This window comes from Clinocottus analis, unplaced genomic scaffold (genome assembly GCF_023055335.1).
Source record: "Clinocottus analis isolate CAN_PGR_092001 unplaced genomic scaffold, fCliAna1.0.p SCAF_7, whole genome shotgun sequence".
NCBI classification, from domain to species: Eukaryota; Metazoa; Chordata; class Actinopteri; order Perciformes; family Cottidae; genus Clinocottus; species Clinocottus analis.
Window position 1 is genome coordinate 21,178,124 of NW_027176229.1, and position 13,485 is coordinate 21,191,608.

At 47.4% G+C, this 13,485-nt stretch overlaps 1 protein-coding gene across 1 annotated transcript in view; it reads right to left on the reverse strand.

Moving 5' to 3' along the window:
* Positions 1 to 4,375: 4,375 nt before the first annotated feature.
* commd10 (COMM domain containing 10) overlaps positions 4,376 to 13,485 on the reverse strand; it is a 55,993-nt gene continuing 46,883 nt past the window's right edge. Inside the window, exons 6-7 of the mRNA XM_068605261.1 lie at positions 6,001 to 6,060; positions 4,376 to 5,656 (exon numbers count right to left, since the gene is read on the reverse strand). Coding sequence (XP_068461362.1) covers positions 5,618 to 5,656; positions 6,001 to 6,060 — 99 coding nt within the window. The 3' untranslated portion in view covers positions 4,376 to 5,617. The remainder of the gene's footprint in view (positions 5,657 to 6,000; positions 6,061 to 13,485) is intronic.

A 13,485-nucleotide genomic window follows, 5' to 3' on the forward strand; every position in this document is an offset into this window, starting at 1 on the left:
TTTCCCAGGTTGGTCCTATTCTCCATTCAGATAGTGTCCTATTATAGCGAGGGAGCACAGTGATAAATATTTTAATTACAGGGCACACAAAAGAGGCAATGGCATGCAAAGCAGATTGTTCTTGACACGACACAGATTTATTGTGACTACCGCTCTCGCTATTGTTCTTTTTTTTTTTATTAGCTGCTCTCAGCTCGCTCGTCCATTGTGACGGGTTGTTCCTCATAAAAGAGGACCGGTGCTATCTGTGCCGCTTACTGCTATTGTTGTGACTCTTATGGCTGTTGTTTATCGTTTTCAAAAGACACTCGTGATGACTCTTTTGTCTTTTGAAAGCAGCGATTTGGGCAGATGGAGAACACTGTATACACAGACACACACACACACAAGCATTTCGTCTATAATCCACACTTACTGTATGAATGCACTCACGAATGCAAACGTGTTGTCGGTGGTACAGGAGGAGGCCACGGCCACAGAGAGCCGTTTGTACAATGAGATCCGTGATAAGAAAAGGTCGAGGTGAAGTATTTCCTCGTACCAGTGGAGCTTTTGTCACTCAGTGCGGTTACATGGATTCGAATAACTGGCTTAGTCCGACTAAAATCGAATTATCCAGTTCATGTAAACACCTTTATTCGAATAACTGCGGTCCGACTACGATCCGATTAACACCCCTGGATAACTCGATTCGATTCGATTGATAATTCGAATAACGCTGCATGTAAACGCTGAATCGGATCGGAACTGGACAATGCGTTTGTGCGCATGCTCAAGATCCCGCCGCCTCCTCCCTCCCGCCCTCCCAGGTCGTGACCCGGAAGTCGAAAGAGACGATAAGTTGTCACGGCCGGCAGAAACAAACAAACGTAAAAGTCGGGTTACGAGCCGATGCTACCTTCGGTGGGTGTCTCTGCTAGCTCCCTGATGTAGCCAGCTAGCGCTGCTGCTAGTTCCCTGTTTGCTCTGCGCTAGCTCCCCGACAACCACCGAAGCTAGCGGGGTTCTCTCCATTATGAAGAGTGAAGAGGTCAAGCGGAGATGGCTGTATCACTACTACATGTAATGAAAACAGCGCCACCTGTCGTATCGGATATGACATGCATTCGGCCAATGATTCGATTTATTCACTGCCATGTATATTCAGATAACAGCAGTTGCCCCGAGAGAGAGCATAGTCCGACTAAAGCAAGATTCGAATTATTACCAGCATGTAAACGCACTGACTGCTGACTGAAAGGGAAAGGAAAGAGCTATGGCAGCAGATGTGAAAACACCAATTTACCGATTTAGAGCTACAGTTTGGTTTGTCTGTTCTGGGCTTCTGTAGAAACATGGTGGCTGACTAAAAAAAACACAACAATCATCAGTGTCAGGTGACTCAACACTAATGCTGCGTTCACACCAAAAGAGTTGCAAATTTTTGTTGACGCTTTTTCGCCTGAGTTTACTCGCTAGACTTTATGTGGAAAATTAGATTTTTCGCGGCGGAAAGGGGGCGTGGCTTTTCCGTGGCTTTACTCCTGTGAAAAGAGTTATCATTTACGCCATCAACCATTGAAATAACCACTAGTTCTGCTTTATACTTGTTGTGGAAGTCCCACAAACGTCGTAAACATCGTATTCGGCAATGGCGAGAAGGCGGTGGTGACGGGCGGAGCATCTCAACGCTGATTGGCTTTCGCAACTCAGCGTCACGAAAAATGTGGCGGAAAATTAGCTTTTTTGCAACCATTCACGTCTGTGCATTGACTTCACATGTAATCTACTCGTGCGAATGATTCGTAACGCTTTTGGTGTGAACGCAGCATAAGAAAACTAACGTATGAAAAATATATATATTCCATTTCTGGCAATAGATTTCCAGAAATGCTACAAACTGTTCCCTTAAAAATGAGATAGAATGAAACTTCATAGTCCGTGACCGTAAACCGTTGAACTGAACGAAACCATTTGATTTTCCTTCCCTGTTGGTTTCAAAATGACAGCGTTTAAACAAACTAGCCCAGGTACTCGCTTGGCCTTCACTTTTCAGTCAATTCACTTCAGTGGATTGGCCTCAATCGCCCGTGGAGCTCATGTAAATGTGTGTGCTGCTTTTTTTTACATGGAGTTCAACTCGGGTGTCATGCAAATTTTTCACAGTTGACCACTTGCAAACAGTCGTGACGCCGTTTTCCCTCCGAGCGGACCGCAGAGAATAGAATTGAGATATCGAGATTCTCATTCGCGCCCCAAAACAAGCTGCCTCTATCCAACGCCGGCCCCTGCGCAACCCCACGAAGTAATTGTCTGCGCTCACATTTCACATTTTCTGGTGTGGCCGAGCGCTTAACAGGGTAAAAGCTTTGTAAAGTCGCCTCTCGCTGAATTAGATTTTCTGTTTTTAATGGCGCAAAAAGCACCTGCTGAACACGGAAAGCCAGAGCGATGTTTGTAACTACATCCCCATTACTCTGTGGCACCAAACACGGGAGGGTTTTTAACTGCTTGCTTGCTTTTGTGCATCAGCTGTCAGCGGCTGTCTTCTGTGGCCAAGCTCAGTGGAGCCCTGCAGGACTAACCTCACACCGAGGTAAGTCCATTAGACACGTATGAAAAGCTAGAAAAAGCACAGCGAGCAAAGAGCCGCTCTCGCGAGTGTGTTTGTGAGGCGTCCGGCCCGACAAAGCTTGCCTCGTCACACACACCGGGGCTTGCAAAAACAGCTTTGACAAGTACACGCAGAGACATGACCGCACACACACACACACTCAAGACACACACACACACACACCTCCTATCGCTTTCGTCGGGACTCTGTGTGCTGTGTTCTGCCTGATCTCAGTGTGAGTCTCAGTGTGTGAGTCTCTCTTTTTTTCTTTTAGGCAACCATTTCTGCTCGGCCCTGCCATCTGTTCGCCGTGCTGGGGAACATTGCGCTCCCTCTGGCTGCAGGTGTTTTCGCATGGTGGCAAAAATTGTCAATTGGTGTATTAAAGAAAAAGTACTGAGCGGAGTGGTTCAGAATGGGGCTCAGACTGTTGTTTTTTTGGGGACGGTGAGTTATTTCTTTTCCCAGACTTTACAAATATTGTGTGTGTGTGTGTGCACTTGTATAGCTATCTTTATGGGGACCAATAACCTTTAGAGTGAGGACATTTTTGTAAAGTGAGGACATTTAGGCCGGTTCTCCATTCTTCAACAGCCTCTTTGGTTTTAAGCTACAGGTGAGAATAATGTTGGATTTACTGGTCTACTTAATGCATTATGTCCTAATGCCGTTGTGTGTCCTCATGTGGACAGGTGTGTGTGTGTATGTGAGCAATGAATTGACCAAATTTGTGTTTATATGTGCTCATATCTCCATTGAAACTCTCTTTAAAAGGTGTAATGTCGGAGAAAAAGAAACAAAAGTGCTATTGATTGTCTCTTTTCTTGGTGTATTACACCTTGAATATGTTTAATATCTCCGAGGGTAGCGGTTGTAATCAGGGTTGCCATAGTAAGTTCCATTTTTACAAGGCAAGGTGTAAGTGGGAGGTATTTTGTTGTTTGGTTCAGTCTGTATTTGAGTGTTTATATCCTCTCTAAGTGCCAATTATCCTGTACACAGCGTGATACCTGCTAAGGGTGGAAACTAAAAGCAGCCAAAACCGCGTGAGGAAAGTCTGCACGGACTCGGGCGACTGAGAGACATGTTTTTGAAATGAAAATGAGGTTTGTGAACAATTTTCAAGAAGGGCCTCAATTATACACGAGACTAAATCTGTATAATCTCATATTCCCTTTGATCCATCCATCCGTCCGTCCGTCTTTCGCTGCTAAGAAAAGCAGCTTAAATGTCCTTCTCCGCGACCTCAAGCTCGTCCTGTGGGACATTTGAATCTCCCCCGGTGTGCTCTGCTGCCGGACGTGTCGGGAATAACCCCCGACGTGAAATAGCTGGGAAGCATCCCGATCACATCCGCAGACCACCTCCTTTTGAAATGTTTGAGCTCCTCACCCTCGGCCCTGAAACTGAGCCCCAGACAGCCGGCGAAGACGTGTCCTTTCAGCGAGATCTCTTTCTTCGAGTCCCTCACCGTGGCCGTAATGAGCACAGGTACATACGGTGAACCGAGGGTTTTCGGCTTCATCTCCACCGCGGCGAGCCGCTAAAACACCTGCGACCGACCGGACACCTGTTGACGTCATCCACGCCGTCGAGCGACACCTCGAGATACTCCAGCGCTCGGGGAAGGGACTCGTTACGAATGAGAAGCAGCTTTTCCGGCTTTTTTTCCCCCGCAGAAAATCCATGGCTGCAGACTCTGACGGTCATTTCATCGTCTTTGCGAATGCACCCGTGAGACTATTCACTCAATCACTCAAGGTTTACAGTATTTATAGCATGTTATTACTTTATTTATATCATGAAAAGGCAATGTGACAGTTTGTAATAGAGCGTAAACAGATTAGTAAGCAGGTAAAGGTTCAGTACACTGGTACGCAATTCATTGTGTCTTTTTCTAACTTTTTTAATCTTCTTTACACTATGATTTTGTAATTGTTTTTCGACATGTAGATCAACTATGTCTGTTTATTTCTGCTTGCAAACTTGAGTATTGAACCAAAAACATGCAAGTAATTAAACCTACACAGTAGAAAGTAAGCACAAAGAGGAATAATGTCTCACATTGCGTGTTGCATTTAAAATAAAGTAACACATCTAATCAGCCGACAAAGAGCAGAGGCACTGGTGGATCTGATGCTGTTGTGTTTACTGAATCTGCGAGAGAGAGAGAACAACACCTGGGAGCTTTGATTCAGAGAGCGGAAGAGAGGAATTATGGACACACACACACACACGCACACACACACACACACGCTTAAACACGCACACACACACAAGTGTGAGGACAAGTAAGGACATTTGCATGAACAAGGACATAGTCATAGATCTATCTACACACAGACATGCATGTATGGACACACACACACACACACACACACACACACACACACACAGGTCCGCTGTGCCTCCCAGAACTCCCATCTGTTGAACCAGCAGTCCAGGTTGGTCTTAATGAGAAATAATGAGCCTTCACTAAATAACAACAGCTTGGATGGATTTCACCTCCACTTCAGATGTGATCCGGACGGCACGGACAATAGCTCCTTCTCCAAGTTGCTAAATCCATTTGTTTTTAACTCTGAATAACACTTCATTCCCTCTAACATCCCTTTTTTATGAGGGTACGAACACATTTTTTTCAGATCACTGGAGGTCGGACGCATTACCATCTGAATGTGTCTCGCTCACATCAAACATTAAGTTCCTCACTGCTGGAGATAGAAAAATGTCACAAAGCGATGCCTTTCAGTACAATGGTTGTTGTCGACGGTGATTTTTCCACCGGCCCCTTAATGAAGATGTGAAGGTTTGAAGTGCGATCACACCGGCCGCTCCAGCACAGCGCTCCACTAAAAGGAGCTCGCAGTGGGAAGAAACGCCCTTCCTTCAAAAGTTTGACATTTTTTAGGCCTCCGACAGCTGGCATAGCTGTCAGCAGGAAAATCTAACGGTGTACATGTACGTGTGTGTGTGTGTGTGCGTGTGTGTGTGTGTGTTGGGTTGTACAAAGACCGCCAGGCATCAAGTCAGGGTGTCCAATTGGCCTTGCACGATTTCAAGCTGGAAGAAAGAAGAGAAAAGGTTGAGTGTTTTTGAGACAAAAAAAACAAGTGCACAAAAGAAACACACTGACACAGACAGACAGACTGACACACACACACACACACACACACACACACACACACAGTGTGAGGAGCGAGAGCCAGAAAGAAAAGAGGAAAAAAAGGAAAAGGGCCACAAAAATGTATCTATGAGCGGGCAGATGGATTTTGTCTGTCAATCAGGATGCAATGCAACATGGAAGACGCTGAAAGACATGACGTGAATGTGGACACACACACACACACACACACACGCACACACACACGCACACACACACGCACACACACACACACATTACAGACCTGGTTGTAGAAATCAAGAAGCTCTTGGTGGTTAAAATCAACGAAGACATTTTCCTGAACCTGGAGAGAGAGAGAGAGAGAGAGAGAGAGAGAGAGAGAGAGAGAGACATATGAGTGTGGGAGAGCAAACAACCCGACAAACAGGAAAAAAACAAGTTCAGAGAAGAGCGAGAAGGACAGAGAGCCGCATTAAGAGCTCCCTCGTCAGAGAGTAAATGACCGAGACTTGTTCAGCGGGCTTTCTTGTGCTTTCTATAAAAACCTTCATTAATTATTGCTGCTCACTGGCCGGTTGCGTACTTTCCTCGTGAGTCGTATCCATCAGTGTTTATAAATACACCCAGGGCGAAAAGCCCCGTCGCTCCTCCTCCACAGCGTCTTCATCCTCAAGCATCTCTTAACGAGCAGCGCGGCACCACCAGCCCTGCGTTGTCTCACGGGGAGCGCCTGGCGTGACCGCGCAACGCAAATGCGACGTAACGGGAGAGGAGGGGGCCGCTCGTTGGCTTCTTCATGACTAGTTGAAAAGCGCGCGGGGGCTCCGGGGTCGCCCGACTGAGCGGAGCGATTTGCTCAGCGTGCGAGGAAACACACGAGCCGACGACTTCCTCGTGCGAGCCTGAAAATATGCAAATGAAGAAGATTTGAAGAAGACAGGTCCTCTTGCTTTCGATTTGAGGCCTGCACAAGTTTACAAACATGATTTATCCGCTGAAATGCTGCAACTCTTTCATCTGGATGCAGCAAGGCGAACGTCCACACAGATAATGCTCGATGTAAAGTGTGAGGGAATATTAATAAAACATTTTTTAAACGATGAAGACCTCTGTTTTCATACCGCGACACGTCTTACATCACAGTGACCTGTCGCGCCGCGTGGCGTGTCACGATGTGCTTTACTCTCACTGCTCCTCTCCCCGCTGTGGAAAAGTGCAAGAAAGCAGGAGCCGCCATCACCATTACATCTGCCCATCAGGGAAACGAAGGCCCGGACAATAACCCACTACCCCCCCCCCCCCCCCCCCTCCCACACACACACACACACACACACACCGTGAGTGGGCGTAATGGCGACACACTTTATCACACCCATCACTGAGGGAAAAGAGCTGCAATATGTGAAAGGCTTTCTGGGTAACGGGGAGCAGGACTCGGTGCCGACGCCGTGGAATCGCCGAACCAACTGGGCGGGCCGGAGGAAGGAAAGATGGAAAGACGGACGCAAAGAAGGAAGAAAGAAGAAAGAAGACGGTCGCGTGTGAGCTGCTCGGTGGTACAGATCCTCTCCTGCAGTTTGGTGAGATAAAATAATAAAACTAAACAGCGCTTCAGGGCTCGAATCTACATGCAACCGGCTGCGTGGCCGCGTGGGGGATGGGGTTGCATGTGTCACAGCAAATTAATGACAGAGATATTAATTAGAAGCAACATTAAAAGTCCATATAGCAGGAGGAGGAACGCGCTCTCCCTCTCTCTCGCATCAAAGCCCCCCCAACCGAACGCCGAGCAGGACGGAGGACGGCCTTGGACGGGCCGCGCTCACACGACGGGTGATGAAACCACTTATTGAAGTGTTGTTACCGAGCGAGACCCAAATGTGAAGAGGAGGCGCGTCAGAGCGGCTCGGCGAGGAGACGATAAATCATTTCTCGGAAGGTAAACAGCAACAACAACAAGAAGGGTGCCGATTTGATTGGAAGCGCAAATTTGGGGCGTGCAGACGGGTTAGTTGACAGATGTGACACACCCTGTCTGTGCTTCTAAATCACACACACACACACACACACGCACGCACGCAAACACACACATTGCGGTAAACGTATCGCAACGGGGACAAACCGCCGCTGCATAATCAGCTATTTGGGTTTTTTCAACGTCTCCGGTGCGCTCGGCTCGGAAGAAGAAAGAAAACACGTCAGCTAACTGAGACGTCTGTGTGACTCACCATGAGGTGAGACAGGAGGGGTGTGTGTGTGTGTGTGTGTGAGAGAGGGGGGGGGGGGGGGGGCAACCGTCAATGCAGTGTGGGAAAATATGATGTCGATCAAAACTAAACTACAGCGAAGACAACAAACCAGGATAACGCTTCCTGTCTGTCGCACGTGCACATGAAAGGTGTGTCTGTGACTGACGGCTTGTTCTGACGAGGATTTCCAGGTACTGTCGGCTATGTGTGTGTGTGTGAGGAACTGCGAAACACAGCTTTGCCTTGGGAACATATGCACAAGGGCGTGTGTGTGTGTGTGTTTGGCCCATCCCATTGTTCCTCAGGGTTGCAGTTTTACCAGGCAGTAACCCAACAAGGCTCTGACAGATCTAGGCTAACACTAATGGGGATAGGATGCATCATCCTCATCATCACAGCCCTATACTAACAGGACACATGCACACACACACTCACACTGACACACACACAAACACACACACGCGTCTCATCTGCCTCGGTGCCAAAAATCCTGTGTGTCAAGATGCAGAAAGCAGGATTAACTGGTGAAGATAATCACGAATTCACTTGCATCTGGTGTTCCATATGCAGCGGCATGTTGGAGCATGTTAACGCGATATAGGCTACACACTGAGGGAGCGCCGACACACACAGGAGAGACACAACGCACCGACAAAAAGAAAAACACATCAACAAAAGTGATTCCCTCCAAACGGATCCTTTGCCGCGTGGAAACACGGCCGGGAAAAAGTGTTTTTTTCCTGGCTGTCGTTGTGCGGCGGCTCTTTGGAGGAGAAGAAGAAGAAGAAGAAGAAGAAGAAGAAGAAGAAGAAGAAGAAGAAGAAGAAGAAGAAGAAGAAAATGAGGAGGAGGAGGAGGAGGAAAAGAAGAAGAAGAAGAAGCCATCGAAGAAGAAGAAGAAGAAGAAGAAGAAGAAGAAGAAGAAGAAGAAGAAGCCACATCAGGACTTTTATACACCGTAGTTGCAGCTACAGGAGCAATTTTTCGGGTTAAGTGTCTTGCTCATGGACACATCGTCGCTGGCTAGCGGGGCCGGGGATCGAACCGCCGATCCTCTGACTGAAGGTCGCCCCAAAAATTTAAATGATTAAAAAGATGGGAAAAGGATAAAATACTGAGGGTGTGCGGGGATTTTCATATTTTCAAAATACTTTCTCCAAGATTTATAAAACATCAAAAAGACGACACAGAAACATCGGGATTGTGTTAACCGACACTCCTCCCAGTACTCTTGTTCATCAACAGAATACATTGTCATCACTGACTATGTATTGTGTGTTTGTTTTTGGTCAAATCTGGTATGCAGAAACAGTTCAAATGTGTTTTTTGCATCATTTTTAGGCAGTTTTCAAAACTCCCCCTTCATCCATTTGTCTCGTTTCCCTCTCGTTCTCAACACATCGAACACACAAAGTCAGTTTGTTTGAAGAGGATGAAGACAATACTGATTTAGCAGTACAAAAAAAACACAACACATTTGTAGTAACCGATCAACGTGTTCCACTTTAAATGCAGAAACAAAAGCGTTCAACAAGCTTGAACCCATGGAGTGGTTACTGGTGTCCGTTTATATCAGGCCTCGTGTGTGCGGCGTGTAGCGCCGCCGGTGCTTTCATACCGCACGCCGTCTGCGTGAACGAGGCCTCGGCTGGACGCGAAGAGGCACTCTTCATCAATTATTTGCCTCGGTGCCGTAAAGAAAAGCTCGGATTTGATAGACTTGTCAAAGCAGTGCTTTTTTTTTTTTTTTTTGTCGCTGAGTGCTTTACAGGAACTGCTTTTATCAAGTAAGAAATTCAAAGTAAAGGCAGGAAGGGAATAAAGGAAGGAGGGGGGTTTGACAAACGCAACGAGGGGAGGGGAGGCTGAGGTACGAGGGAGATGAGCAGCAAAGTGAGAGATGAGGAAGAGGAGGAGGAGGATGGGGAGCTTAAGCAAAGGAATCAGGAAAACTGTGATAACCCAAGGGAGCTTTCAATGTAACAAACAAGTGAAAGCATCTCAAACATCAAAACGATAAAGAAGTCACTGACAGAAAGGATTTGTCTTATATCCAGAGATTTAACTTCAAACCTAATAGAACAATAACAGCAAAGCTGTCTATAAATTCACAGAGAAAGGGAAAGAGGAGAGAAACGAGACGACGCACTTTATAATCTGAAGAGGAAAAAAAAAAGATGCACACCAGAGTCCGTACCGGAGCGACACCAAGGGAAGGGAAGCGAGCCGTCGAGCCCGTCGGTCTCCAGCGTACGTGAACTCCAGTGGACGAGCTTCTCAGTCGAGACGTTTATGTGCGTGGACGCGTTCGAATGACGGCTCAGTCGTGAGCTCGTATAGAAGTCTCACATCTGAAGACTCAGCAGCGCAGACGACTTTCATCATCAAGAAACGACATCATCGTTGTTTTTCTGTGGCTCTCTCTCGCTTGATTGCACACCTTTTATCCCCCTAAATATATATATATATATATATATATATATATGTATATTGTCTTCACTGTCTCTTTCATCAACCTCCTTTTGTCTGTTTTATTGTTCCTGTAAAACGCGTCGTGACTTCTGTTCTGAGGCGTCGTGTATAAACAAGCTTCTCTCATCAGCTTTGCATGCCTGCAGCAGATTCTCCTTTTGCACTAGTTGCTGCAAGGCGGCGAGCCGCGGGTCGGACACGTGAAGCCGGTGCTGAAGCGCCTTAAACATGCACGGCCGCCAGGGGGCGACTCATGTGGTTGTATAGAAGTCTGAGGGAACATGCATCTACTTCTCGCTTGATTTATTCCCTCAGGAAACGTTGTAAACATGAGTTTATGTTCTCAAGCTCTAGTTTCAAGTCTTCTTCAATTATGGTCATTTAGAGTCAAACAGACCATGAAGCAGGGTACGCTTCAGGGCGGGGCTACAAGGTGATTGACAGGTTGCTACCACGCCGTTTTCTGGTCTGGGAGTTGTTGCTGTTTTTATGTCAATGAACTTGAATCCTTTCAGTGTTTTCAGTTCGTTAATTGTAACATTTTGGGGTCAGCTCCACCGTATCAAGTGACTTCTGGTGACCTACTTTCCTAAATATGTATATATTCACAGGTAAGAGCTCTTTGCATGTCCTCGAGACAGTCAACTCGGAGCTTAGTCCAACCTTTTCCTCTGTCAGCTGAACCTGCATTGTCGTGCCGAGGTCTCCTGCCGGTTACCTGCTAACTGGTCCAGTGGCTACGACGTGAGTCACCGCGTTAACTTCCCACCCTGCAAAGCACCCAGGATGTCAGAAACATCTCAGGTGGGGGGATAAAACCAGGGCCTTTCGGTGAAGGGACACGTGTTCTTCCTCTGCGCTTCAACCTGGTGCCCATGTGGACAACCGAGAGCCCGTCAGCTCGTCCAGACACCACGCCACATTCACACCAGGGCTAAATTAGCAGAAGGAACGTGACAGCTGTGTTAAACATTAAAAGAAAAGAAACTTATCCATGCGCTCTTGGTAATTACACAAAGTGTAAAGCTTCATTTAGCTTTTGCGCGATGACATATATCCCGCTTGGAGGCACAAACAGCCCAAAACGCTGCCAAAGTATGCATTGATTTTGGCAGGAAATCAAAATTTCCGTTTTATTTATGAAACAACAACGAGCACTTAGCGCCGACGAACGCACAACAAAATGTGCGGCGCTTCTTCCGTCCCGCGTGACATGAAATGAATACGTACGAACCGGTTTGAGTGCGAAAGTTCACAGTTAAGACTCGTCATCCTGCTTCGCTGCTCATTTCCACACGACAGCATCATCATCAGCAGCAGCATCAGCAGCAGCAGCAGCAGCAGCATTAAAATCGGCTTTAAAGAAAGAAAGGGCAACTGTAACGTCGCCGGCTCAAGCGCCACGTCGCCGGCCCTCTGGGACTTCGCTTCATTACGCGTCTCCTGAGACTGTGAGCTCTCTGACAGGTCGTCCGATCGGAGCTCTCCGATGGCGGGGGGAGAAATCTTGACGGTGAAAGACAAAGAGGCAGAAAGACGGCCGGCGCGCACCGGAGGCCGAGCCGTCGGCTTTTTTTCCGGGCGAAACGAACCGCCGCTTCACTGTCATTTACATTACACACAAGCAACACTTTATTTTGTTGGACTTCATCACACATCCTGACTATCATTAATCCCTCCTCTCCCCCTCTTAAAATACATCTACAATCCTTTCTGCTTCACTGTCATGGGTGCACAGATGGTCACAAAAGCCCGATGACGGAGGTTCTACCTTCCTATCTCCGTCTATCAACCCCCGCCTGCGCGCTTGACTGCTTCTGTCTGTCGGCTTACAGCGAGCATAAAATATGTGTCATTACTGTTTGTCAGTTAGCTTACAATGCACGCACGTCCGCCAGCCCCGTCTCCGTGTGCCAGCTCTCCATTCACGAGCTCTCCTGGCTGTCTGAGCTGCTTTCTGCCATCGTGCTGAGGGACGGCTGGCGTTGAGGGAAAAGGGGGCGGGGTTTACTTTAGGAGGCCGCGAGGAGGGTTGTCTGTCACGGCGGCGTTGAAGGCCTTCCACACACAGGTGATCACGTGAATAAACCACCACTAATATTATCCTTTTGTTTATTAAATCAGAGGAGAGGAGACCAGAAATTGTTTTTTTCATAACTCGACTGCTTTGTTTTTGTGAAGCTAACAACCACGAGAAAGCGCACACATCTGGAGCTTTGATGGGAAAGGAACATTAAGCAAAGCGTGTGCAGACTTTTCCTGCATTGTGTGTGTGTGTGTGTGTGTGTGTGTGCGTGTGCTCGACGATGCGCGACATTGTTTGTGTGCGTTTGTCTGTCGCTAAAATCAGATACCTTGACAAACGCAGCTGTGCTGTCAAAACACAGTCTTTTAATGTCTCAATGAAGATGTGTTTTTTTGTTGTTGTTGTCGTTGTGTGCGTCAGGTGCTACAGGTGTGTGCTGCCTCCTCCTCCAGGCTTCCTGGCCCGTCTGTCCGCGCCTCGTCGACACCGCGGAGGTCAGATGGAGGATCGCTGACGGACCGCAGACGGATCCAAAAGGGTTTTGTTTTCATCCGAGGAGGAGAAGGAGTCCCACGTCGGCCACAAGCGTTACGCCGCGTTTAATCACCATCGCTCTACCAATCAAACTACATGCAATATATCACACGCCGAACACGTGTTCGACAAAACAACAAGTGGACGGCGTAATAAGGCAATTACCGCACGGTGACTATTGACCCGCCGCACACGCTCAAAACGACACGAGCTATTAGAACCGGCATTTCTCAAACTCTGCCGGGTATTCATTCCCCTTTGCGAGTTCGCTGACAGGCTATTACGAGTGTGTGTGTGTGTGTGTGTACACACACACCGTGCAGACTGTGGACTGGCTTTAGTGTAAACGGTGAGGAATTGGCACCTAAGCGGTCGCTTGTGGGTAATGAGACTTCTGAAAGCCGTCGACTCTAAACTTTTGTGCTTCTGTTAAAACTTCCTTTTGGGCTCCAACATGTTTTCTCAGGACAAAAACCACTGAGGAGGT